The sequence below is a fragment of the Sordaria macrospora genome, chromosome 2 (genome assembly GCF_033870435.1).
Source record: "Sordaria macrospora chromosome 2, complete sequence".
Taxonomy (NCBI): Eukaryota; Fungi; Ascomycota; class Sordariomycetes; order Sordariales; family Sordariaceae; genus Sordaria; species Sordaria macrospora.
In genome coordinates, this window is record NC_089372.1 from 5,511,484 (window position 1) to 5,538,016 (window position 26,533).

The 26,533-nt window shown below is 52.2% G+C and overlaps 7 protein-coding genes across 7 annotated transcripts; 3 read left to right on the forward strand and 4 right to left on the reverse strand.

Moving 5' to 3' along the window:
- Nucleotides 1-2,300: 2,300 nt before the first annotated feature.
- On the reverse strand, nucleotides 2,301-5,151 carry SMAC4_05076 (uncharacterized protein). Its single transcript, XM_003346770.2, has 2 exons — nucleotides 4,023-5,151; nucleotides 2,301-3,713 (listed from the first exon to the last, which is right to left on the reverse strand). The coding sequence occupies exons 1-2, from the start codon at nucleotides 5,089-5,091 to the stop codon at nucleotides 2,608-2,610; spliced, it is 2,175 nt and encodes a 724-aa protein (XP_003346818.1). The 5' UTR covers nucleotides 5,092-5,151; the 3' UTR covers nucleotides 2,301-2,607.
- Nucleotides 5,152-7,758: 2,607 nt separating this feature from the next.
- On the forward strand, nucleotides 7,759-9,720 carry SMAC4_05077 (uncharacterized protein; the record flags this gene model as incomplete). Its single annotated transcript, XM_003346771.1, has 1 exon — nucleotides 7,759-9,720. One exon carries the CDS (start codon nucleotides 7,759-7,761, stop codon nucleotides 9,718-9,720), a length of 1,962 nt encoding a protein of 653 aa, XP_003346819.1.
- Nucleotides 9,721-9,802: 82 nt separating this feature from the next.
- On the reverse strand, nucleotides 9,803-12,089 carry SMAC4_05078 (uncharacterized protein). Its single transcript, XM_003346772.2, has one exon. It carries the CDS (start codon nucleotides 11,942-11,944, stop codon nucleotides 10,046-10,048), a length of 1,899 nt encoding a protein of 632 aa, XP_003346820.1. The 5' UTR covers nucleotides 11,945-12,089; the 3' UTR covers nucleotides 9,803-10,045.
- A 237-nt stretch (nucleotides 12,090-12,326) lies between these two features.
- Nucleotides 12,327-14,028, forward strand: SMAC4_05079 (mitochondrial 54S ribosomal mL57 domain-containing protein; the record flags this gene model as incomplete). Its single annotated transcript, XM_003346773.2, has 4 exons — nucleotides 12,327-12,455; nucleotides 12,631-13,228; nucleotides 13,331-13,557; nucleotides 13,638-14,028. The coding sequence occupies 4 exons, from the start codon at nucleotides 12,327-12,329 to the stop codon at nucleotides 13,779-13,781; spliced, it is 1,098 nt and encodes a 365-aa protein (XP_003346821.2). The 3' UTR covers nucleotides 13,782-14,028.
- A 740-nt stretch (nucleotides 14,029-14,768) lies between these two features.
- Nucleotides 14,769-16,691, forward strand: SMAC4_05080 (uncharacterized protein). The gene is made up of 2 exons (XM_003346774.2): nucleotides 14,769-15,059; nucleotides 15,233-16,691. Exons 1-2 carry the CDS (start codon nucleotides 14,906-14,908, stop codon nucleotides 16,663-16,665), a joined length of 1,587 nt encoding a protein of 528 aa, XP_003346822.1. The 5' UTR covers nucleotides 14,769-14,905; the 3' UTR covers nucleotides 16,666-16,691.
- Nucleotides 16,692-17,248: 557 nt separating this feature from the next.
- Nucleotides 17,249-17,860, reverse strand: SMAC4_05081 (uncharacterized protein; the record flags this gene model as incomplete). Its single annotated transcript, XM_003346775.1, has 1 exon — nucleotides 17,249-17,860. One exon carries the CDS (start codon nucleotides 17,858-17,860, stop codon nucleotides 17,249-17,251), a length of 612 nt encoding a protein of 203 aa, XP_003346823.1.
- A 4,854-nt stretch (nucleotides 17,861-22,714) lies between these two features.
- SMAC4_05082 (uncharacterized protein) lies at nucleotides 22,715-26,297 on the reverse strand (the record flags this gene model as incomplete). Its single annotated transcript, XM_003346776.2, has 3 exons — nucleotides 22,715-23,375; nucleotides 23,448-26,167; nucleotides 26,235-26,297. 3 exons carry the CDS (start codon nucleotides 26,295-26,297, stop codon nucleotides 23,015-23,017), a joined length of 3,144 nt encoding a protein of 1,047 aa, XP_003346824.1. The 3' UTR covers nucleotides 22,715-23,014.
- Nucleotides 26,298-26,533: the final 236 nt, after the last annotated feature.

Genomic DNA, 26,533 nt, shown 5'->3' on the forward strand with positions numbered 1-26,533 from the left:
TGTTCAAGACTCCTCGATGCAGGAGGTTCCCTCGCACCTGTCATACAGATCCAATCTGTCATGCAGTATAACGGCATGTGAGTCTGATGAACGCATGTGGCAGCCACAGTTATCTCAGAAAGAAACATCGAGGAAATAAAACACCAAAGGCAACATCAAGGCAACATGACAAGACGCCAGAAGATCGTGGATCCAAAAAAAGGCAGACATTATCAGCACCATGCAGTTGCAAGTGAAAGTATTATTCTCGTTCATTCCCAACGCTCAGTTTCAATAATACACAACTGTACCTCTAGAGGTACACATGACAATCACACCATCCAGTCCGGCGCGAACACAACACCTTCCATTCTTCTTGAATTCCCCCTTAGGATCTTCTTCCCCTCTGCTTGCCCTCATACCCTCCTCCATCTACCATCCATCTACCATCCACCCCTCCACCCATCTCCTACGTCAAATACTCACCCACGCTCGGGACATATACTGCCGCCGCGGCTGCGGCATTTTTCGCCCTACAACCATCGCACATCCCCTCCTCCTTCGTGTTCGTCACCGAAGTGACTCCCTCTTTACAACCCCCAACATCCAGGGGGCTTGTCGTGTACTTGGTGCTCGAGACTTCGTAGCATTTGTCGTAATCAACTTTGGATTTGAGTACGGCACCGCACTCGGTGCATTTGGTTTCGTTGTAGGTTGCTGTGCACATTTTGCTGTAGTAGTGTAGGCTAATGGCTTTGCGGGATGTATGAGGTAGGTTGTATAAGAGCCATTGTGCCTTGTCTTGTGTTCTTATAGTGCAAGCTGTGATTTAAATGCATTCTTGCTTCTACTGCAAGCCTGGTTCACAATTGTGGATAGCACGGGCCGGGGGATCATATCCATTGCCAACGGCAAGGTACAATATCGAGTCTGTGACACAGCGTTTTCATCCTTTTTTTTTTTTAACTAAACCAGAGCGATGGTCATCTTTTTTTTTTTTTTTTTTTGGAAGACCTGAACCTGACGAACAAACCCTCCGTGGTGGGCACGCTTGAGACATCGGTGAAGCCACATAGCTCTCTCTCTCTCTCTGTGTTTACTAGTGTCGGATGAACGTAGCCACCATCAATACGGTATCGGTTGTGTCAGGCTGCGATAAAAATTTTGTCCTGGCCAAGAAAATGTAGAATTTGGCATTGGGAAGAGGTAGAAGCACCACACTGGTGAGCAATGAGATGTTGTGAGCTAGGCCGTACAAAGGGGTTTTCAGACAGGTATATTTATACCTACATACCTTAACTACTTATTCAGCTGTACTGGATACTTGGTAGGTGAAATCAACCATTGGCGGCAAGTGTCAGTTAGAAGGAAGTAGGAGAAGGGAAGAAGATAGCTACTAGTATACCCTAGTGCAAATAAAAAATTAAAAAAAAGCAGGGGGAGAGAGGGGTAAAGAAAAACATCAAGGACATGGACAGGCAAAACGAGGGCTGAAGATTTCATATACCATTCAGCTGAACTGAAAGGACGCCAGATAGCCCAAGACACTTAAGTGTAAGTAAAGAAAACATCGCCCTCATTCCTACCTAGACTACCTATCAGAAGTACCATTAATTCCTTCCAACACCTATATAGGTACGTATAACACAAGGTATTCATCTTCACCTCCCTTGTCCCCAGTGTACCCACGTCAATGCCCCCTGCCCCTTCTCTCCAGGGTATTTATCCACCCATAGCCATACTCCTAAAAACAATAGCAATCCTCTCCAGCTTGACCTCGCAAGTCTCACATATCCCCTCCTCCTTCTTGTTCGTCACCGACGACGTCCCGGCCTTACATCCGCCGAAGGTCAGTGTGCTTGAGGCCAGCACTTTGGAGCAGGAGGCCTGGTCGATTCCGGATTTGACGAGTTTCTTGCAGCGGGTGCATTTTGTTTCGTTGTATGTGGTTTTGCACATTTTAGCTGGATACTTTGCAAGGGTATGGGGATGGGGGATGAGTTGGGAATGGGGGATGGGAATGGGGTGGTGTTGTGTTGTGTGGTGGATTGGGGTGGTGTGAATAAAGGCTTTTTGGAGCTTTGGAGGAACTTGTTGCTTCGGGAGATGTAGAAAGAAGAATAGAATAAGTATTACGCATATTAATTTCTTCTTATAGTGCATGCAAGCTGAGATCTCCATTCTCGCTCCATGTAGTGTAAGCATATGTGGTTCATGAATCGTGACTGTAGATGGCGCGGCTGGTGTGTGGTGAATCATATTATTCCATTGTCTCTTGATGTCTAGATGGAAGTCTAGAAGACTGGTACACCCACGCCGCCCGCTATTCCATGTCGACATGCCCATGTCTGCAAGTGTCCAAGTGTCCAATAATATACTATGCAATCCGTACACATTACCGTACTATGTGATATGCTAAAGTTGGATGTAAGGGGAGTAACTAAACAAAAGAAATGTGATTCCGGTTCCATGTCCATGGTGTCTGTGGTATTTTTTGCGTCCTCCTTCCACTCCTTGGTTTTTCTAATCCAATCCTCCAAAGTGCCTGTTGTTGATCCCATGCCCATGCCCCATATCATGCTGCCCGGGGCCGGTTCTCATGCAAATGCAGACGCCTCACGCCACATCTCAAGCAGATATCCTCCCCGTATTCCCCGTATTCCCCGTCGCCCCACCCAACATCATATACGGCCTCAACTGCTCAATAATCTCCGTCAACTCCTCGTTCTCATCCACCGACCCGCCACTGCCCTCGTCATCATGGTCTCCTCCTTCCATCCCTTCATCTTCATCCGCATAACCATCCCCTTCTTCGTCGTCCATGTCATCGCCATACTCCCTATCGTCGTCGTACTCTCCATCGTACCGACCTGCGCCAGGGAAGTATCCTGATAAGGGACGACCTCCGGGGCCTTTTAGTTCTTCTTCTTCCTCCTCCTCCTCATCTCCTTCTCGCCCTTGTTGTTGGCCTTGTTGCTGATGATGTTCGTATTCTTCTTCTTCCCCTTCGTACCCTTCCTCCACAGACTCAACATTCCCCCACTGCGTACTCGGGACATACGATATCCTATCGTCAAAAGTAGTACTGACGTTTGAAATCTGTCTGCTGTGCGCCCATCCATATCCCCTGCCACCACCACCGTAGGTGCTGCCTTCGCCATCGAATTGACTCCCGTATTCGCTAGGAGGTATCTGTCCCACTATGCCTTCGCTCATGGGGATAGAATCGAGTGATGACATGCGGGAGTGTTGCATGTGATTTAGGTCATGATGGTCCCCATTCCCTGCTGCGGCAGCAAGCCCAAGTCCACCATGGACCATGCCATGTACAAAGCCTCCGGGACCTCCAGGTCCAACTCCAGGACTTAGCCCTCCTCCAGGCCCATAAGCAGGCGTCCGAGGACTGGCTAGATCCCGATCACTGCCGCTGCCGAGTTCGGATTGGATGACGCTTGCTTCGCCTACTTCGCCGAATTCACCAAATTCTTCGTCTTCTTCCTCGTCGTCTTGGTGGCCTTCGTGGTCTTCGTTGTCGTCCTCCTGGTAGCTGTGGTCGTTATCCTCGTCATCGTAGTCATAGTCGACTTCATCGCCGTAGTTGGAGGAGTCAGAATCGGTATTACCGGCCATGGCGAGTTCTTCAGCTAGGGAGAGACGGCGGCGGAGGGTGGGTTGTTGATTGGATGGTTGTAGTTGTTGGGATTTTGAGAGGCCGTGGGGTTGCGGTCGTTCATCTGTTGTCGGTGTTAGCAATCATTTTTCTCGGGGCCACAGAGAAAAGCAAAGTAAAGACATACCCTCCTCCCTAATCCCTATCCCCCCCATTCCATGCACCGTATTCCTCCTCACATTCGCCCTCGCCCTCGCACTCTGATCAAACGCCTGACCAGTCGGGCTCATAGTCATAGCCTCCATCGATCCTCTCGAACCATGCGACCCCCTCAGAGTTGAATACGACCTTGAATTTCCCAACGTCGAGTGATCAGAAAATTCATCATCGTTGAACATGATGCTCCGCTTCCTGTGCATCATGCCTCCCGAACCATTCGGTGCCGTGCCAGGTCTCTTCTGGGTATGACTACCCCGTCTCTGACCACGAGCAAGGGCCTCCTCCTCGTGAGGCGGCGGGATAGTAACGAGACTTATCCTCCTCGGCGCGCGCGGCTTCCAAGACGTGGGACTCAGCTGGGCAGAACTTTGCGTGTGGCTTGTTTGAGGCCGGTTCTCGTTACGAGATTGTTGTTGGACCGGAACAGGCACCTCACTGCTGCAGTCCCGACGTTCCAACTCCACAGCCCGGCGAAGAATGCGATCGTATCCTTCGTAGAAGTGTTGCTGAACAGGCTCCAAGTTAGCCCCGGCGCCGCCAGCGGCCTTGTTCACTTGCTTGACCAGCTGCAGCTGGCCCTCGGTGAACTCGAGCGATTCGATGGCGAGCTGTATGGCGGCGTTGACGCGCATTTCGGCGCGCAATTCCTGGATGACGGCAATGCTGACACCCGGATTCTCGGCGGCTAGGTCACGGTATTCATAGGCAGGTTCGAATCGTTCGGGAACGGGGGCGAGGCGGAGAGGTGGACCAAGAGGTGGGAAGTCGGGTGAGATTTCACCTTGGACTGTGGCAGCTGGTGCTGATTCAGATCTGTTGAGTCCAGGTTTTACGGGAGCCTCGTCGAGCTCCAAACTGAGTGTTCGAGTCTTTAGCGATTCCTGCTGCTGCTTCATACTGAGACCGACTTCAGCGGAAGGACGTTCCAGGGTAACCAGCGTGTCGGTAAGGGCCCTATGCAAGCCGCCGAGGGTGCCAGAGAGGACCTCATTCCATCCCTTGGGGTACTCGTCATGCGGCAGTACCTCGGATATGAACATGTTGAGGGCATCTTGGAGGCTCTTGCCCATGAGCAGCATGGCCCCCACCAGGGCGTCCTTATCGGCATCCTTGAGTGCTGAGTGAGAGTGAGACGGGTCCGGTTGCTTGAGTTTGAGTGTCTTGATGTGGCCGTCGAGCTGTTTGACAATTGCGACGGGATTCTCGGCGGCGACCCGTTTGCGATCCGAGTCGCCGCGACGAAACAGCCATGTCCCGATGTCGGGCAGTGGAAGCACGGCCATCTGGTGCTATTGTATCAGACAGGCCCGGGTCCGCGGGTCCGGGTCCAGGTCCAGGTCCAGGTCCAGGTCCGTTCCGGGTCGGCGGGTTCCTCTCAATGACTTGCGCTGCTGTCTGTGTCAAGTGTACGGCGGGCCCCGCACCGGCCGGATCCAGATGTTGAGGGGAACCAGGCTGCAGCGGAAAAGGGGTAAAAATGGACAATTTTTGAGAGCAAGTACACAAGACAAGTAATTCGCCGCCCTACCAAATGAGCTCCGGCATGAGGATTGATGGTGGTTTGGACTCCAACTGGACTAAAAAGGCGTCCCCAAAAACAACAACCAAGATAACAATAGCCTGGTCTGGGGCCGTGGACGTGAATGGCCTGGTCTTGACCTTGTTGAGGACAAGTGGTTTAGGTTGGGATCCAGTCCACATGTGGAGATGGCGGTGTGCTGTCTAGGCTGGACAGGTCGTTTGAGATTGGGGCTTTGTCTTCAAGAGCCTGGAGTACATTGGGGTTGGTCCATTCGGCTTGTCACCTTGGCCACCTCCACCCACATTGGTCAATTGGAGACTGTTTGTTACTTTCCACGCCCACGTTCAATCTTTCTCACCCACTCACTGCCTCCTGCAGTGACAACCCAAAGTGAAAAAATATGTGCGCATACCATTCATTTCTCAAAATCCACTGGACCACATCCAGTGCCACGCGCCGCTGCCGCCAAAAGCGCAGGTGCAGGGAATGTCACGCTGCTACCAGGGGACGCTAGACCCCGACGTTCGGTGGGGCTCAATGGCGCCAACTGAGTGTCAGTGGTTCGGTGTTGGTGGTCCCGGAACTCCGGTGTTGAATGCCATTTCCCCGCGCGGCATCGCAAGCCATTCTCTAAGGGAGGGACAAACACCAAAAGGTGGGAAGGAAAAGATGGTGAAAAAGATTCTGAAAGAGGTGAATTGACGTTCGCTTTTGTTTTGATGAAGACTTGAAGGTTCGCTTTAAGGGACCATGTAAGCACGACACGACCCGTTGCATTCGGCGCGGATACGGGCCCTGGACGTGGGCGTGGACGTCTGGCATCCAACGCCATCGGAACTCGGATCATGGCATGGTAAAGCCCAGGGGACAAGATCACATGCTGATGATAATGCAAAGACGCGAACACGGTAGGTAAACAACGCGTGAAGTCAAATTACCCTCGCATTAAACATGGCGGTTTTTTTGAGCCTCAGGTCAAAGTGACTGTCAGACGGATAATAAGTGGCATGCTAAGGCTGTTGTTGCATGTGCCTGACAATGCCCTGGCAGCAGAAGACGCAACCTGCTTCATGCAACGCGAATGTTCAGGCTCCTTGGGTAAAGGCGCATACATGGAAGGAACTGAGAGGCGGGTGAAGAGCAAACGGAAACAATGCCCATCAGAAAAGGAATAATCTTCCATCACTGCGGGCGAAGTGAGGTCAACCAAGAGCCTCCAGAGGAGAAGGACATTGCCATTCTTTTTTCTTGTCCGACCCCCTCCAACAAAGGCCTCTCCCCTCAACTCCCCCAATTGTAGGGTTAGGGTCCATTCCCACCCTCCAACTGCCGACATACACGAGCGCCCAGCCAGACATCCGCCGGCCATTCGGCCACTCGGCCACTCGGGCCAAAGTCCCCAAATCCCCCAAATTAATTGCCCGCTCGTTCGCCTCGGATCACGATTCCATTGGCAATTTACATCAAAAGAAGAAACTACCATTGGTACCAAGACTTCCTTCTCTACAACACTCCCAAGGATCATGATGCAAGCCAAAAGGGACGGACCGAGCACTTGCTCCTGCGAACTACCACTTCCATTGCATAGAAAACTGCTAGTGTAACGGAACTGACGCCGTGACCCGTTGGACGATGGATGGATCATGGATTGGCACCAGGATGGCAGGTCTCCAATATTCCCCCACTCGGTCAATCGCTTGGGAAAGCTTGGACTAAGCCTTGTCCCTTGCTTCTGACGTATGAGACCTTTTTGGGGCTATCATATCAGACATTGACCTATGAGACGATCGTCTGTACGAGAACCATGGTGGAGGTCATGGAGGTGTATGGGCTGGCTGGGGAACGTCAAGTGGGAGTGTACCACAGCAGACGCAAAAGAAAGAAGAAGAAGAAGAAGAAGAAGAAGAAGAGGCGGATGCGACGGAAGAAGCAAGAAAGATACGGGAAGCAATAGGAAAAGAATGATTCAGCCAGAGGGGTCGAGACTCGGGAGAGGTATGATGGATTTGATTCTTCTCAGCTGGTACAGTATTTACCCGTCGACCCGAAGGTGAGTGCATGGACTTAGTACAAATGAAGCGATTGGGAGATCGGCTGGGGACAATGAAACACCGCGGGAACGAGAACGGGACGCAGATCATATTATGGTACCACCCAGCGGCATATAAGGGAGGGCAAGAAGTAGCCGGATCGACGTTTCTTGCCTTCTTGAGTTCTTACTTTTCAGCCCTCACCGCAGCCTCTTGTCTTTCTTGGACTCTTGGACTCTTCAGTTGGATTCTTGTCATATCCCCTCCTCCTCCAGCACCTTCACCTACCTCTACCTCTACCGATAACCCCAAGTACACCAAACCATCCAAACACCCTCGCCATCACCCTCACCCTCACCCTCACCCTCACCACCGCCATTACCATCGACGCCACCACGATGTCTGCCCTCCTCCTCACAGCCTTTCTTGCCCTTACCTTCGTCGCCTACCGCCGCCTCCACTACCACCGCTTCCAACAATATGCCCACATCCCCCAACCCCCCACCTCCCTCATCTGGGGGCACATGTCCCTCCTCCACAAATTCATGTCCCAAAACAGCCTCCCTTCAGACAGACACATCGACCTCGTCCTCCTCGAAATCTGGCACTCCCTCAACAACCCGCCCTTATTCCTCATCGACTTGAGACCCGTTGGGCCCTGTTTGTGTATTATCGCCTCTCACCATCTAGCTGAACAAATATCCCGCCCTTCCTCCCTGTCTGGCAAGCACGACTTCCCCTACAGCGTTCCCAAGTCTTATACCCTCGGTGACCTAAAACCGTTGGTCGGACACGACAGTATCATTATTAAAGAGGGACAGGAATGGAAGGACTTACGCAAGAGGTTTAACCCGGGGTTTGCGCCGGGGCATTTGATGGGTTTGTTACCGGTTGTCACGGAAAAGGTGTGGATGTTTATGAGGCTTTTGGAACAGGTTGCTACTGACGGTCAAGAAAAGGTGGTGAAACTGGATATGTTGACGCAAGGGCTGACGGTGGATGTTATTGGCGAGGTGGTGATGGAGGTTGATGTTGGTGCGCAGGAGGAACTTTTGGGGAAGGCGGATTTGAGTGAGGACGCTGCTGCTGCTGCTGTTGCTGGTGCTGAAGAGGAGGATGATGATTTGGCGGCAGGGATGGGAACAAAAGGGGGAGAAGGGGGGGACGGCAGAGAAGAAAAAGGACAAATGTCCAACTTCACCAAAATCTACTACCGCCTCATAACCTCCTACGCCGCCGAAGGTAAACCGCCCATCGAATGGTTACAGCTTTTCACCAAACCGTTCAGTCGTCGTCGGAGACAGGTTTTGTCGCAGAGAGTCGATACTTTCCTGAGGGAATTTGTGCAGAGGAAACACTTGGATGAGTTTCACTCCTCCAACCCATCTTCTCACCACCAGCAACCGCCCAAGACAACCACTGCCCCCAAATCCCGTTCGATCTTGTCCCTCTCCCTAAGCGAGCAGGAAAATTCACCCACTCTCCCTCCCAAAATTCTCTCAACAACAACCGACGCCCTCAAAACGTTCCTCTTCGCAGGCCACGACACCACCGCCATCTTAATCGGTTGGATCCTCTATTACCTCTCCATCTGTCCGCGGGCCCACAGCCGCATATCTTCCGAACTTGACTCAATATTCAAACCAGGTGCTTCCCCTTCGGAAATTAGGACCCAGCTGTCAGGCTCGGAGGGTCCGGAGAAGTTGAATAGAATGGTTTATACACATGCTGTTGTCAAGGAGGCGTTGAGGTTGCATCCGCCTGCGGGCACGGCGAGGAGGGCGGACGTTGGTTCGGGTTTCGTGGTAACTGAGCCTGCTTTTTCCTCTTTCTCTGTCGGCGGTCAAGGAAAGGGTGGGAGACAAGGACAAGGACGAGGAGGCCAATGGAACCTCGACGGAATGGTCCTCTACAACTGCGCGACCATCATCCATCGCGATCCCGAGGTTTATGGCGAGACAAAAGATGAGTTTTGGCCTGAGCGATGGTTATCCGAGTCTGATTTTGAAGGCAAAGGCGAAATCCCACCAGGAGCATGGCGTCCCTTTGAGCGCGGCCCTCGCGACTGCATCGGTCGCGACCTGGCGATTATCGAGGCAAAGGTCGTTGTTGCTTTGGTGCATGGACGGTATGATTTTGTTAAGGTTGGGTTGGGGGAGAAGGTGTTGGTACCTCAAGACGGTCAAGGGTCTGATGAGTACATGGAGGGGAAGCAGCCGGTGCACGTGGTGGATGGGACGGGGTGTTGTGTGGTTAAGGAAAAGTTGTATACGAGGAGACAGGTGACGGCGAGGGCGGCGGATGGGATGCGGATGAAGGTCAGGTTGGCGAGGGGGGTGGTGGGGGGTTTGGAGGGATGAGTGTGAGTTGGTTGGCTGGTTGGCTGGAGGAAGGGACAAGAGGATATGATGGGAAGGAACATACGCAGTTTGAAAACTTGCTTTCAGTGTCGAATTTCGAATAATAATGTAGCTAACAATCAATCCAAGGTAGGTAATATCCACGATCCGTTTACCCTGCACAAAAGCAATGCTCAACCAATCGTCATATGCCTTATGTGCCCATACATTTGACCCATCCCGTTTTCCGCAACCCTGCTGTCTCCGAAAAGGTATCATGCCGCGAAAGAAAATACAAATAGGTATCACAAGAAAATAAAGAAAATAATTCCACCAACCGGGACACTTAAGCTGATGTCTTGGGCTTCTTCCGAATCAACCCAGCTCCCAGCACGTTCACCTTTGGTGCTTCAAGCACCAATGTATTCACAGCATCACCTACTGTCCCCTTCTCGGTGAACGGGTCCTCAAGCCCATTAGTCTTCACGTCCGCCGCGCCAGTCTCAACAGCAGCCGGCTTCTTCTTCCTCACCAATCCTGTCAAGTTGTTAACTGGAGCCGCACTTCCCCGACCAACAGTGGCACTCGTCACAGTCTGGACCCGCCTCCCAACAACCTCATGTCCCCATTTGGCACCCATGCCGGCCTCGCTGATCCATCGCTTGGTTGCACTGCAAGCTTTATCTAGTGTCTCGAAGTCAAGCTGCAGCAGTAGCTCCACCACGCGCTTGTAGTCGTGCTCGTCTACGATGAGGTCGCCACGACCCTCGACCGGCCAGTGGTAGTAGGCTGTTGTGTTGGGTCGCTTGAAGAGGTAGTTCCGTTGATGTTTCTTGACTTTGGGAACACGAGGGGTGATGCGACCTTTTAGCTTCTTTTTCTTCTCCTTCTCTTTCTTGTTCGACTCCTTTTGGGTGTCTTGTTGAGAGGCAGGAGCTTGGTCAGCTGTGAAAGAGGCCTTTAGCGGACTGGCCTGCGGCGTACGAGCCGGTGCATCAGCACGACGCTTTGGTGGAGTTGAAGGTGGGAAGGCGGTAGAAGGGTCGAACGAGCCCGTAGGGGTCATAAGTGGCGCAGTTGCAAACGACGTTGAAAACGAACCCGTCGTGGCTTGTGTCGCCTGTTCTTCTGCTTCCGACTCCTTGGGGTCAAAAACTAACCAGATGAACCCTGTCAGTCGTCCGGATGAGCATTCCTGCCTAAAGGCCATGGTATCCCAAAACTGGTTCAACGTCCTGATGCTCTTCCATGTGCCCATATCCTGCTTCCACTTTGCAGACTCCTCGTCAAGCTCATCCCTATACCGGGACTTTGGGTCGTCTGGGTATCGAGGGATCAGACACCTAGGCGGCACCCAGTCGAATTCCTGAGTATAATGGGAGATCCTCTCCATGGGGTGGCCGATCTCCCAGTCGTTGGCGCTTGTGACAGTCCGTGGAAGGAAGGCGCGCATGTCTCGCTCTTCAAGGCCAGGGACAAGGAGGTATCCCTTGGTAGCCGCAACTCGGTCATCCTTGCGCTGATCCTCCAGAAGCGGGTTGAGAACTCGACACCACCACCTGATCAGACCCCTGTCACTAAGAATGTGCTTCTCCCTTCCTGGCCCGATTCCGTCGTTTTCACCACTGCCTGGGAAGAGGTACTGGTTCTGCGCACGACCGAAGAGGTTGACGACAGAGACAATGTTTTTCCGTCGTCGGTGTTGAATGAGGTAGGATACGAAGGTCGAGCTGACTTCGCTAATGGGAGAAGGACCTCCTCGTGGTAGCTTGAGAAGATGGAGGTAACCGGTCGAGTCGGCCTTGGAGACGAAGAGCACTGTCTGGAAGGCTGTGGTAAAGATGAAAACCTCAATGGCGAAGGCAATGACTTGTTTCGTTGTCGTCTCGGTCGACTTGACCTCATCAGCTCCCGGGGACGCACGCTTGATGGCACCGCTAACGGGAACTTCGATCGAGAGGGCGAGGAAGTGCTTCTCGCAGTATGTCTTGTCGGGTTTCTCTCCCGGGGGAGCTGCGTAGAGAGCATCGGTGCGGGTGGGTGGTGTCGATAAGTGGTGGATCGAGAACTTGAGGTCTTTTGGCAGCACAGAACCAAGCTTCTCCAAGAGTTCGTTCGTGGTGTTGTTGGTGGTACTCGTGGTGCTGCCACCAGCATTCGCCTGGTTGGAGGAGCTCATTTTGGCTGAGGAAGAGTCGCGATCGCGTTTGGAGACGGTGGAAGGGGTCGACGACGAGGATGCCATTGCGAGTGCTGAAATGGTCAGTGAGGTCACAAACGGGAGTTCATTGTAAGGACGAGCATCGAGTGCCTTGGGGAAGAGCAGCTTTTTGTTGAAGAAAAGTGCTGGGGAAGAAAAAAGGGATCAGATGAAAGGAAGAAGAGCAAGTCTTGTTGCAACTGAACTGCAAGGGACGCGACAAACAACTGACAGGCGCTGACCAACAGTGGACCAACCGTGTAAATCGATTTCGCGGAGCTGCCCCTGTTCTTCTCTCCAAGGTACCTGGCTGATGTACCTTTTGAATACGCCAAGACGGGAGGGAATGATTGTTGAGCTAACTTCAATCGGCTAGCATCTTTGAGAGCTCAGGCCCCGCATTTTGCTGGCTTGGAGAAATCGCCCAATGGTCGACGGCCAAAGTCCGGACAAGTTCATTGATATGGCGCACAGACCACCCCGGGCTTTGGCCGCCAAGGCCGCATCGAAGCCTGCCGAGGGGTCCCGTCCCTCAAATCGGTCGCAAAAAATTCCCGTCTGCCGTCCCACTCTGGCGCGCGCGAACGGACCCGGAGCCTTGCCTTGGGACATCCCGCACAGCGACCCGTCGAAACTGAGCCTGTGCACCGACCGCGCCGACCGAACTGCCAGCCGCGCGACATCCTTTCCCTTTCACGGATCCCGGACTCTTTGGTGTTTTGCGATTCGAGAGTGGAAACGGGCGCCCATCCGACCTCGACGTCTCTTTCTACCCCACGACCCGGTCCCAATCCGCATCCACCCACCTTCATACCTCCAAGTATCTCCACGGTCTCGCCCCGGGTCGTCGTCGTCGTCGCATCTCCAGTCGCATTCACATCCAAAAGACCACAATGGCCACCCTCACACCCTCCCGTTCCGTCTTTGCCTCGACATGCAAGACTGTCGCGCAGCAATGCTCTAGGCGACCCGTCGCTGTCCAACAACTCGTTGCCGTCCCCGTCGCCCGCCAGGTCTCGTCGTCGTCGGCTGTCCAACAAGAACAAGATGCTTCCGGCAGCAGCAGCAGCTCGCAGCAGCCCAGGCCAAGGTGGTCGTACACCCCCGAGCGCATGAAGGGTCCCGGTTTCTCCCTCAACCTGGTCAAGGACCCCAGGCGCAAGCACTGGTTGGTCAACAGCGACCCGGAAAAGTTGGATGCCTTCTACGAGGCCTTCCTCGGCCAGGGCGGCTCCAGGATGCTATCAGACGAGACCAAGTGGCTGGCCGTCACCCACAAGAGTTTCGACTACGGAAGGAGAGGTTACAACACAAGGCTGGCTTTCCTGGGTACGTGAGACAGCACGGAATATGGAGGGTGTTGCGCAGGACAAGATGGAAACATTGCGACGGAAACACCAGCACGAACTCCGGCTAACAAGGTTCTGTCAGGCCGTCAAATAATCGCCCTCGAGACTACCCGCTCCATCCTCACCAGCCCCGTCCTTAACGAGCCCGCCGCCGACAAGTACGGCCGCCAGCCCTACAACCACGCCGCCTTGGCCAACATCGACAAGCTCATCCACACGCAACCGATAGACATTATGGACAAGACCAAGATCGCGAGGATGGGTATCGATCTCGGACTTCTCACTGTCTTGCGGTGGAAGCCCAGAATGGTAAGACTTGCGCGCCTTGTCATGTACTGCGCTACACTATCGCACAGAGCTGCTACTAACACTAAACCTTGTGACTCTAGCCCGAAGATCTCGAATCCTCTGGTGTCGTCGTCGTCCTCAACTCAACCCTCTTCGCCATCATTGGCGCCATCTCGTTAGAAAAGGGTGCCGCTGTCGCCCAGCGCATCGTCAGAGAGAAGATCCTCAAGAAGCTCGGAGCGTAAGGTGCGCGCCAGGCCGAGAGAGGAGCAGAGAGAAAGAGAAGGAGAAAAGAGGAAAGAAGAAGAGAAGCATCCCTTTATTGTATACACCCCTGTACTATATCGAATGGGCATAGAGGCTGGCATAATCCCGCATACCCATTTCATCATGCCTGCGGGCCGGAGTCCAGAATGATTATTGTTTGCATGCAAGATGGTTCGGTCAGGTCGTTGAGTCTGAGACAATGCGTTGAAGGGATCGAAAAAATGTCCAAGTATGTTACATGGTGTGAACTAACCACCATTGACAGCAGAGAAAACAGCACAAGATCGGGCAACGACAAGCCGACAGAGAAACGCCTCCCTCGCTCGTTCCGAGAGGCAGACTACCAGACACGGCATCACCAGTGGCGATTTACGAATCTCAAGAATTCCTCCACCTCTCCCTTCCGGCCGCAACTACCACTCCAGACCCCCAAAGCAGCTGGCCAGCTTGACCACACTTCTGGCGTTCCTCACGCTGATACTTGTTCACGAGCACCTATCCTGGTTTCGCATTCCTTGGACCTTGCAGGCAGAATCTCACGGTAACCGATGGTGGACAAGTAAGATATTGGCGATCAGCAACGGGCAACAGTCTTGAACACTCCCCTAAACGCGCATCATCGGTTTAAGTTAACGGAGAAAAAGACACATCGCGCACAAGAGTGGAAATGGAATACCGTCGCCAAGGATTTGGGTGCCATCCGGGACACCAACTACATGAAGTAATAAAGCAATGAACTACTGGACTCTGGGCTGTATTTCTTCCCATGCATTTACAGTTGTTTGTCTTGCCCCTTTTCCTTTGTTTACCGGCGCAAACCTCATCCTCAATCGTGGCGTTGCGAGCGGCGTTCACAACCCTAACCCTTCCCAGAAGCCAAGTGTGCACGAGCCATCTCCGACAAATTCCACTGACAAGACCGAGATCGCTGGAGCAGTCTCGGCTTCTGGAAATTTCACCATTTCAGCGAAGGCGACGGACAAATCTCACAACTTCTCAACCTCTTACCTACCCTTGCAAATCTTCATTGTCGGAATATCGCCATTGGTTCCTTTGAAGTCAAACATTCACTTCAACATTTCACCAACCAACGTTGCCCATCATGGCCACCACCACCACGGATACCGTACCCGTCGGTGACTTTGAGCAGCAGACTCAAAAGTTCCTCGAATGGTTCACCAGCCAGCCCGGTGCCACCTTTCACAAGGACATCAAGCTTGTTGATTTAAGAGATAAGAGTGCTGGTCGTGGTATTAGTATGTTCTTTTTTTTCCCGACCTTGACCCAGTCGCGAAATATCGTCGAGTGTCCATCATCCTCTCATGCCCACCATCCATGTTTGCTCAAGCTCAAGGCTCATGGCTTACACGCTGTTCTTACCCACCATGTGTCTCTCTCCCATGACCAACGGTCACTAACACCACCCCAGTCGCAACCGCCCCCATCCCCGCCGACACAACCCTCTTCACCATCCCGCGCTCTTCCATCCTTTGCGCCGCCACCTCCCCTCTCGCCAGCAAGCTTCCTGCCCTCTTCAAGGGTCCCGCCGAACCCACCGTCGCCGAGGAATCCAACGACCACACCGCCGATGATGACGACGTTCCCGAGCTCGTAGAGGAACTGGAAGACGACCCTAACGCCCAGGACCCCTGGACCCTCCTCATTCTCATTCTCGTCCACGAGTACCTCCAAGGTTCCGCCTCGCCTTGGTACCCCTACCTGTCCGTCTTGCCCGAAAAGTTCGACACCCCCATGTTCTGGACCAACGAAGAGCTCGGCGAGCTGCAAGCTTCTGCTTTGGTTCCCAAAGTAGGCAAAGAAGAAGCGGATGAGATGATCCGCTCGAAAATCGTCAAGGTCGTTAAAGACAACGAATCCGCCTTCTACCCTGCTTCCTACTCCGGATCCAAGCTATCTGAGGAGGAACTCCTAGCCTTGGGGCACAGGATGGGATCAGCAATCATGGCGTACGCGTTCGACCTCGCCAAGGAAGACGACGACGACGAAGACGAGGAAGGAGATGGCTGGGTAGAAGATAAGATCGCCGGACAGAACGATACCATGGGCATGGTACCCATGGCTGACATGCTTAATGCCGACGCCGTTTTCAACGCGCATATTAATCACGAAGAGGGCAGTTTGACTGCTACTTCGCTACGCGAAATCAAGGAAGGGGAGGAAATTTTGAATTACTACGGCCCCCTAAGCAGTGCGGAGTTGTTGAGACGGTATGGATATGTCACGCCCAACCATGCGCGGTATGATGTCGTGGAGTTGGGGTGGGATTTGATCGAAAAGGGGCTGAAGAAGATGGTGGATGGCTTGCAAGGGAAGAAGAAGGATGTGCAGTGGGAAAAGGTCGACGAGCTCCTTGAGGACGAAAAAGAGGAGGGAGAGTGGGAGGATAGTTTTGTTCTTGAACGGCAAAGCGAGGACCCTGATTCGGAGGGCCAAGTCCACGGAGAAGCGGAGTTCGTGGGATGGCCGGAGGAGTTGGAGGAGCAAGTTAGGACTTACCTGAAGGCTGTGAAGAAGGTTGTTGGGTCCGGGGACAGGGCGGTCGCGGAGGCGTTGGGGGATAAGAAGGTGAGGGTGAAGGAGATCTTGTTGGGTGCCGTGGCAAGTGCGTTGGAGGAGAGGGAAGGGCAGTATGCTACTAGTTTGGAGGAGGATGAGAAGGTGCTGCAGGGGATTGACGGTGGCAGACCGACGACCAGGAGGGAGATGGCTGTATGGGTTAGGGCGGGTGAGAAGAGGATTATTAGGGAGGCGGTGGCGTGGATTAAGAAGCAGGAGGAGGCTTTGGGCAAGCAGAGCACGGGTCAGAAGGATGAGCCTTCTGCTAAGAGGAGGAAGGCTTGAGAGGAGACTTAGTTGTCTCTGCCCATGGAATTGAACGAGCTCGCGAAGCCATCATCACATTACCGAACTTCAAGCATCAAGGAACACAGCCGAAAGCGAACGAAAATTGATGGTTTGTGATTTTCCCCAATTTCAGAAAGCCCGAACAGGAGAAAGTACTCCTTATGACTTTCTTGTTCTTGCGTTTGCCTTGAGATTGCCATACCATGTAACTGTGGGTTTTATCTTTCTGTGACTTCCCTCCATCCTTCATTGCACTCGCAGAACCACTAACTTGTCCGCAGAATTTGTCTCCTTCGAGCTATAGACGGGTATGTCCTTTTCCATGCCATTGCCATCGCATTCTCAAATCCAGCAGATTATCCATGCACGATCCAGTCCTTCCGCCACGTTCTCTTGCCCATTTTCTGTCCTGTCTTCCCACCACAGCCCAGCCTTTGGTCAGCAAACCCAAACTTCAATACGAGTCAAGTCGCGTCCTGTCAACAAGAAAGTTAGAAAAAAATGGCACAACACATCTGTGATCAGGAACAACTCACCTCTTATCCTTGTCATGCCGGGCCACTACTCAACCCTTTCCTCTTCATCCTCGACCAAAGGGAAAAACAATGCGAGCACCGGCAGCACTCTCATCACTCGAGGAGACCTCAAGGTCCTCAAAAATGTCGTCGGCACCAGGGTAACCAGCGCCAGAAGCGGCAGCAGCACCAGCACCACCAGCACCACCAGTACCACCAGCACCACCAGCACCACCAGCACCAGCACCACCAGTCTCGCCAACAGCACCAGAGGCACCGAAAGCACCACCAATACCACTAACAGCGTTAGCAAAGTCCTTGCCAGAAACAATGGCAAGAACGGAATGACGGCGGAGATTCCTGATCGCCTCCTCAGCATCCTTCTTGGCCTTCTCCTCAGCATCCTTCTTGGCCTTCTTCTCCTCAGCCCTCTTCTTCTTCTCCTCCGCCTTCTTCTCCTCAGCCTTCGCCTCAGCCCGACGACAAGCAACGCACTTACCCACCAACTTGGTGGGCTCCTTGCCGCCCACCAGGATCTCGGTGACGGGCACGCAGGGGGGCGGGTAGTCCTCGCTGGTGGGGTCCCCGAGCACGCGCTCCATCTTGGTGTCGCAGTGCGACTCGCACCAGGTGGTGTGGCCGCAGAGGGCGAAGTTGTATTGTTTTTTGGTGCACATCTTTTTGTTTTGAGTCGATTCTTGGTTAGCTTTACGTTTGCTGAATGGAGTTGAGGGGGAGGTGGGGATGGTTTACGTTGCTTGTTGCTTGGGTTTGTTGCTTGGTTTATGATTTTGAGGTGAAGTGACGGGAGTCTTTTCCTTGGTTTGCGCGAGACGAGACGAGTCTTTACGTTTTGTCTTTTTCTTTTCGTAACGCCAATATTTGCTTGCTTGCTTGTTTCTTGACTTGTTGCCTGACTTGCTTTGACGTTCTGCTAGAAAGTTTGGAGAAGAGACGAAAAAAACTGGAGGAGCTTTTATACCCCTCTCTCTCTCTCTCTCAAATCTTCGGGAAACTTTGAAGAAGAAGCAGTCCTTCGTGCTATTGTCAAATTTTCGCAATAACCCCCTCTCGTCCAGTTCAAATGAAATAGGCACGCGTACAAAAGCTATCATTCGGATTCTATAGTTCTGCCATCTGATGTTTATGGTGGAGTCGGCAGTACTTCTGTACCTCTAGGGTACAGACGTTAGCGGCTAGCGAGTCCTTCCTATATTTCTATTGAGGAACGACCTAGAAGTCTGTGGATCTTCTCTTTCATGTTTTCCTTGAAGTTCAAGTCTAGGCCCGTTGGATATATCTGCCGTTGTTGGTATTGGCTTTTACAGGCACGGCGGACCTGTCCACAGCCTTTTTTCTTTCTTTTTTTATTTACCTGTCTCTGTCACTTGCGACTTGAAGAAATAAGAGCCGCCATGACTTGGAGACTACAGACTGACAGACATGTGAATATTTCAGACCTCCCAGAATTATTGGCCATTTCTTTGGTACGTCATTGGATGATACAGTTCAGTCACGTCACAATCGGACTGACTTCCTGCCATGGACAATGGTCGTTGCTCAATGAGCCACCAGCCACCAGCCACCACGATATTCACGATTATGAAAACAGAAACGTGGAACAAGAGAACTCAACTTGCAAGAGAAAAAGCGAATATAATGCACAATAGTCCCCTCTCCATTGACCTCCAGTTCTATATCTCCCTACTTGGGTTTTCCCGCTGACGGTCTTGCCTAAAGCACGGGCAACTTGTTCACACCAAACACAATACCACCACCACCATCACCGCCACCAACCCAGCGCCATTCCATTCCAATCCATTCCACCCCTTCCACCCCTTCCATTCCCCTTCCACCGCCCACAAAATGTGCAAAACAACCTACACCGAAACTAAATGCACCGGCTGCAAAAAGCTGTTAAAATCAGAGAGCGATTAATGCTCTTGCTCGGAAGTACTCGCCTCCAGCACACTACCTAACTTTTGGCGGATGTAAGGCTGGCGCAACGTCGACAACTAGTACGAAGGAAGAGGGGATGTGTGATGCTTGTATGGCTTATAAGGCTTGTTTGGATGGGATCTTGAGGAGGGCGGTTATAAGGTGAGGGGAAGGAAAGGGTGAGGGGAGTATGAGGGGAGTATAAGGGCTCGAGGAGGGGTAGGTGTGATGGCAGCCTTGTAGTTGTGCCTCTCGACTGCTATCACAACTATATAAGACCACTTGAGCGACCGAATTGCCAGCTTCGGTTACTTGTATCCTTTTGGAACATAGCCTAGTGATGTAGTGGTCCGCCAGCGCCGTGACAGTAGGTAAGAAAAATAAAGGGGGGATTTGGTTGCTCTAGTTAGTGATGTATAGCTGGGGGTTGGTATTGGGAATCGAAACGACGTTTTTACTTGCAACGGCATAGAAATCTGTGGCATTCTAGTTCTAGGTGCATCCGCGGTCTTGTGGTTTTTTATGACAGGCTAGGGTGCATATGCCCAGACGGCCAAACCTACAAAAGATAGGACGATGTTCTGCTTGCAAGGTAGAACTTGGAATGCACACTATATAGCCAATGTCAACCTGTGACATTTTTATTAGGTATGTTGCTCGCCTTTGTTCCAAATATTTTTTTTACCTCATCTCGGTTTTTTTTTTCTCCTTCGTTAAATTACCTCTAAACTTTTAATCTTTTTTTAAAAAAAATAATTTTGGGGTCTTTTTCGCCACTGGCTACCGTAGTTCCTCCCACTTTCTCTGTTCATTCAGGTATGGCTAATACTTGCCGCAGATTTTGGATCTCCTCAACAATTGTCTTTACCTTGAAGACGGCGTACCTTTACTCAAATATATTTTTTTTCCCCAGGATTGTTCCCGACAAGACACGAAAGGGCACGCGATAACATCGGCCGGGGCTTCCCGTCACGACGGCAGCGCCACGTGGGAGCGAGGTTGATATGTACCATGGTTCCCGCGTATATTGAGAGATGTGGTAAGGTTGATGGTTGATGCGGATAAGGGGAGGAATGGGAGGCAAATGTGTGGTTCATTGTGTAGAGGTATGTACCTCTAGGGGAGGGAGGACGTGATTGGACACTTTAGGGGTTGTCCAGGTGGGAATTATTTGTCTACACCGGGGTATAGGATTGTGAAACCGGGGTTAATGGAAGGTAGGGGGAGGAGAGATAGGTGGAAATTGGAATAGGGAGTGGAATGGCAGGTTGATCTTGTTGTTAAGAGCCAATGCCAGTGTACATGGAGCGAGATAACTACCAGCTGGATCTGAACTTGCGGAGGAATAGAGATGCAATGGCTAAAGAATAAGTAGAAATGAAGCATGTTCTGATGGACCGAAAACAGCACCAGGCTGTTATAGATTTGACTTGATCAGCAGAGGTACCTTACCTGCTAGGCACTTGGCACCTGAAGCTATCCGAGCAATACCCCCAAAGCCGTATCAAACAAACGATGGACCTTCAATGAGTGTAACCGTGTAAGACTATTTCGCCATGCGCACATTCTCTGATTCCGTATCCAACTTGAACAACGAGATAGAAACCTGACCTGCAGATCTCCTGAACATCCTTCCCCCTTTGCTCCATTTTATCCCAGAAAACGCAGTGGGAAGATTGTACCTTGCTTCCAAGCGCATCCCACATATCACACGAGCTTCAAGTCGGACCTGGTCCAAGTCCAACACAGAACATACCTAGAGGTACGTATTGAATTGAAATCTTTCGGATCAGGTACAAGGCAGCCCCTTCCGATACCATGCGTCCTTTAACGCGTCACCTGGCTCGAGGCAAGCGCAGTCATCGACCGATTTGCTTTTGAGTGAAAGAAATTTGTCCAAGCTGTAGCTCGAATAGTGGATCGTGACAACGGCGCCGTTCTGGGCGGCCTCCTTGATCGTGTCCTCTTCCTCCACGACTTGGCTGCCACGCGCACGCAGCCTTTCCGGGCATTAGCTCCTACCGCATCTATCCAGCTTTTACTTACAACTAACTTGTTGGTGGGTCTCAACGAAGACGTAGAAGTCGGGGCATTTAAGAAGATTATATATAATACCGAATCCCGCTTCAGTAGCCGTCCCCTACGTCCCAGAGAAAGGGGGTTTCTGTCACGGAATGCACTCGGGTGCCTCTTCCGGGACAAACCATATAAGACCACTTGAGCGACCGAACTGCCAGCTTCGGTTACTTGTATCCTTTTGGAACATAGCCTAGTGGTTTAGTGGTCCGCCAGCGCCGTGACAGTTTCACCCACCTATTAGAATAAGTATTAATTTCCACTCTAAAGCAGTAGCATATAGAATAGTACTAGCCTATAAATTAATACATCATTATGGTATTGAATTTAGTTATAGGCAGGAACGCAGTATGTAAGTAATTCTTAAATACTTTAAGAACAAGGGTTTGTAACCAGTAAACTTAATAGAATGCTAAAACTTTAATTTCGTAAATAGTTGAAAGCTTAAATCCAATCCAACTCTGTCTTAATCAGATGGCGATGGGGTTGATGCTGAAAGAATCCATATCCATTCGGAGACCACCATAGCCCTTTATATCCAACTATTGAACCGCACTTCCGTATCATCATCGCTGAAGTACCGACGAAGTCAAAGGGGAAGACTTCCTAGATCCTCCTATTCTTTGTTCAAAATGGCGGTTCAGCAGTTGGTAATGAGAAACATCGCGAGCTGAGCGGCACACGAAAAGCGCCCACACGGAAAACCTCATCAACGAGCCGACGTTGGCATTCAAGCCTCGAGTTTAAGCTGGGCGTGAACGCCATCGTCTCACCATATCTCCCTGACTGGATGCATCAAATCTTCCCAACAGCCAGCCAGAGGGTAAACGAATCCCATCCGATCCATCCCGTCTGCAACATCGCCAGCTCAACTCTACCCCCTTTATGATGCCATCACCAACTACCGCCCAACGAGCCGCATGGACAACACCATGTCAAGAATCGTGAACCGCAAAGCTTTTCCTCTCTCCGCATCCATTGACGTTTGACCTCCATCATCCTCTTTCCCCACCTTCTGCGGTCCAACTTCTGTTCCGCGGCGATCAAAGAGTGAAGCAAGACATAACGAGGTCTAACAGTGGACGAATAGCTCACCGAAGAAGGGATGTCGAATCCAACCACGACTGTTGGGTGTTGACGACGTCTTCTCAAAGCCCTCCTGGGCTGCCTATAGACATGGACCTCCCGTGCTCTTCCAAAGACTCTGGAGACCCAGGTCCGATTCCAGTCTCTTCCAAACACAAGGCCGCAATGGAGGAAAGAAGTCCAACGAGCCATGTCTGGAAGGTTATGTATTTCCGGTTCCGAGAATGTTGGAATTGCTGGGCTACCAGCATCCAGCCCTTTTCATCGATTCTTTCAACGCGGCTCTGGCGCTGGTCATAGGATGCGGAGATAATGGGTAAGCCACCCACGTCACAAAAAAAAATAAAAAAATGCGCTGAGAGCCAACGCGGGAAGGAGGAAGGGATGAGATGGGATGAGTTGGTTGACAATCTCAGAAGAGAAAAAAAAAAGTGATATATGATCGCGGAGACGCGGAACCAGGAGTTCCAGGATGATTGATGTTGGAAGCAAACAGTGACGCCTCACCCGAGAATCCTGGACCGCGTCCACCACCACCATCAATCACACCACAGCTCAAATATTGCGCGACCACACCAATAATACAGAGTGTTATAGCACCACCAGAGACCCTTAACCAAACTTCTTGAACGTTGGCACGGCTGGTTATATCCATCTGCACTTCCTTGTTGCCGCCCTGTACCAGACATCTATATGATGCTCCCCGGCATAATCATCCCCGTGTCCACCCCTCATCCCGCCTGCCTCGCACTCTCTTCACTCAACTCCGGCAACCTATAGCCTCCACTTCCACCTCCACCTCCATCTGCACCTCCCATAGCCCTTTGTTCCCTCAACTCTCTCTCCCTCTTCTCCTCCTTTGCCCTCCTGATGGCACACCCACCAAGCCTCATCAACTCTCCCATGAACTCATCTACCGTCTTCAAATGCAACAGCTCCGTCTGCGTCGGTCGACGGATACGTATCCCTTTTATCAAGTCCGGTGCGGACTCGAGTAACCGTAAATCGTCTTCGGCTTGTGGGCCGAGGGGGTTGAGAAGGATGGAGCAGAAGATGGTCATTACTGCTGACATTGGGTAGAGGATGATTACCCTTTTGGGTTGTTAGCTCTGTGTTATATCGTTGACTGGGGGGGGAAAGGGGGGTTAAGGGACAAAAACGTACCAGAATGCTTCTCCCAGCAAAGCGCGCGTAACAGAGCGTAGGTAGATGAGTGTCGACCGACTGGCCTCCACCGACAGTGCCAGGCTGGAACTGACGCCCTCCATCAACACCTCCCCCGGCCTCGACGCGTTCTCCACATCCTCCAACACCCTACAGCCACTCATCCTCGCCGCGCTCCGGCTCTGCCAGGCTCTACAGCGGCCAGTCGCCTGATGGATGGTTGCCACGAGGTGGTGATACTGCAGGTTGATGAGGATGGTGCGAACGCTTTCGGCAGACATGCCAGCGTCGTAGAACTTTCCGCCGTGTCCCGTTGGTCTTTGTTGTTGTCCGGAGGCGGAGGCGGTGGACCTGGTATGGGCACCTAGGCAGTACAGACATCTGCCACATGGCTTGTACGATGTGCCCTGCTCCCGCTCTCGTCCATCCCCTTGGCCAGCATGCCCATGGCCCTGACAATAAGCCACCTCCTGCTGCTGACCATTCCCCTCGCTCCACCTTTCACTTCCCTGTCGTCCCCGCGATGGAGAATTTGAACCCCTAGGAAGCGAAAGCGCAGGCCGAAACCGTTCTGGCACCGACATCCTCCACCGTTCCAGCTCATCATCTAGTTCTCTGATATCCCGTAGCAGCTCAGCATCGGACTTGCGCAGGGCCGAGGCGGAGTAAAGAAGTTTGCAGGTTTTGGATTTGATCAGAGTTAGACGGAGGTCCCCTGGCAATACGGGGATGGAGGTTTCGTCGAGTTGGAGGTAGGGTTGGCCGGAGTAGGGATGGTGTTGGATTCCGTGTCCGTGTCCATGTCCTCGGGCTGCTGCTGCTGATGGCATGGTTGTGGGGATGGGAGTACCGGAGTGGAGGTTCATGTTGGATGGGTAGGTTGGTGTTGCGCCTTGGGAGGAATATGGGGAGTTCTTATTAGTACTATGGGATGACGCGGATGGGTTATGAAAGGGGTAGATTTGTCGTTCTTTGAGAGATTCGATTTCTTGACGGTCAAGGTACTGGATGTCAATGTAGCCTGGTGGTAAAGAAAGGTCGCAGTGGTCATTGTCTATGGAAGGGGGTTGGCCTGTTCGGAGGGAGATGTCGGTGTCGACGCTGTAGCAGAGCCAGAAGAGTTTGCGGAGGTGACGGCGTTTGCGGTCTGCGATGTCGACTGGTGCTGAAGCTGGGGTAGCTGTGCCGCTGCCAGATCGAGATTCAGGTGTTGGTAACCACGAAGCGTTTGAGAGCTTATGCCCTCCCAACATGAACATGATCCGACAGGCAAACGCGAGGAGCATAGCCGACGACTGGACTTGTCCCAGAAAGAGCTGGTAGAGACACAGCATGAACGACGTTTGTAGACTCGTGATGTCCAACGCTTGGATAGTTAGCGGCAAAAGCATCTGCGCCTTAGCAGCCATCATATCGGTATCAATGTTTGGGATATCCGGGAACCTCTCCGTCCTCTCGGCTTCCAGCAGAGAAATTACCGACAAGAACGCAAACACACATGCCTTGGCAGTGATCTGCTCAAAACTCAACCCATTCATCTCACCATGCTCCCCATCGTGTCCATAAGCCACATCCAGTGTTTCATTAAACAGCACCGGATCAACCAGCGGGAACGCCAGCCTGAACTCGGACGCGATGAAAAAGGAGACGTATTGCTCGACGACTTTACGTTCCGGCAACTCCAGCTGGCCAACTGGCTGCTGAGCCACCTTGCACAAAAATACAGAATCAAGGCTGGGTCGCGTCTGCCAAGGGGGAACGTCACCCCATATCGCTGGGAAGGAGGCTTCTTGTCCGGTGCGAGAACGGATCCATGCTTGGCCGTCTTCGGAGAAGAAGGGGATGCCGTTGTAGGAGGAGATCTCTCCTAGGTGGTAGCCGGCGAAATGAAGCTTACCGAAGTAAGAGCTGTGGCCTGAGTTGGGGATGAGGTTCGGGTTGGCGACGGGGAAGTGGGAGTAGACGGGGTGGACTTGTTCTGGTTCTTGGTGATGTTGTTTTTGATAATGTTGTTGTTGATACTGGGCAGGGGTATGGCTTGTGTGGTGTGTTTGCACTGAAGAGACACTCCCGTGAGGGGAATGTGTGCGGGACAGGGGACTTGGATGGAATGATTCCGAGTTGTGAACCGAAAATGGAAAGGCGTGATAATTGCTAGCTCCAGATCGGGAAGCAGGTCGAGTAGGGGCACCAAAGCCAGATGTTGATGCTCCTGATGGCGTTGAGGCAACAGAGGATGAGGGTGAGTGTGGATGGTTGTAAGGGTCCAGGTGTTGAGCATAGATGCTGTCGTCGATCGATCCGGAGAGAGATGAATGACGGTGTTGAGGATCCCCAAGATCGGAGTTTGATTGTATTGAGATGCCAAGATGGGCGGCCAGGGGTGGCAGTGGTTGTTGCTGTTGCTGTGGTGGGAGTGGGAGTGGTGACGGAGGCGGCTGCTGTTGGTACAGTTGCGGCGGTTGAGATTGGCTTGCATTAGGGGGACGGAGATCGGGGTCAGAGGGGCCGACAGTGACGTCGACGACAGCCGATGAGGGGGAGGGGCCGCCGACTGAGGCAGAGTTTGGATTGCCGGCTGTGGTGGTGCTTCCGCCGCTCCCGTTCCTATTCCGAGCCCACGTTTTCCGTCCGACCACACGATTGAAGGTGCACGTCATGCCATGGTGATGGCACCAATTGCAGTTGGAAGAAGGCACATCGGCGCTGTCACATTGGATCTACGAATGGGATTAGCAAAGTGATCAAAGCACGGCATTTTGGGCTGATAATTGGGATAACACAAACCTTTCGCTTGTGACACGAATCACAGGCTCTTTTTCTCTTTTGTGTCGGTTGAGTGGAAGGCATTGCACCTCGAGTTCGGGATCCTGTAATAGGTATGAGGTACACAATAGATAGGTACACAGATGTCGGGATTTGAGACCTTGGCGGCGGCTTGACAGGTGCACGATACTCGGGCCGTTGAGGTTTTGTCAAACAGTGGCGTTGGCACTGGTGTGTACTAACGCTTTGTCAGCGGGTTTGTGCTGTAGAGCTGTTAGTGACCTTCTGAGAGTAATGTGTACAATTGAATGCGCACACGG

Excerpts from the sequence above, each read along its gene's own strand:
- SMAC4_05076 (XM_003346770.2), bottom strand. The coding sequence starts at position 5,091 with ATGGCCGTGCTTCCACTGCCCGACATCGGGACATGGCTGTTTCGTCGC. Across the intron at positions 3,714-4,022 it reads ACCTGGCACGGCACCGAATG|ATGAACGACCGCAACCCCAC; the intron begins GTTCGGGAGGCA and ends CACCGACAACAG.
- SMAC4_05078 (XM_003346772.2), bottom strand. The coding sequence starts at position 11,944 with ATGGCATCCTCGTCGTCGACCCCTTCCACCGTCTCCAAACGCGATCGC.
- SMAC4_05080 (XM_003346774.2), top strand. The coding sequence starts at position 14,906 with ATGGCCACCACCACCACGGATACCGTACCCGTCGGTGACTTTGAGCAG. Across the intron at positions 15,060-15,232 it reads GAGTGCTGGTCGTGGTATTA|TCGCAACCGCCCCCATCCCC; the intron begins GTATGTTCTTTT and ends ACACCACCCCAG.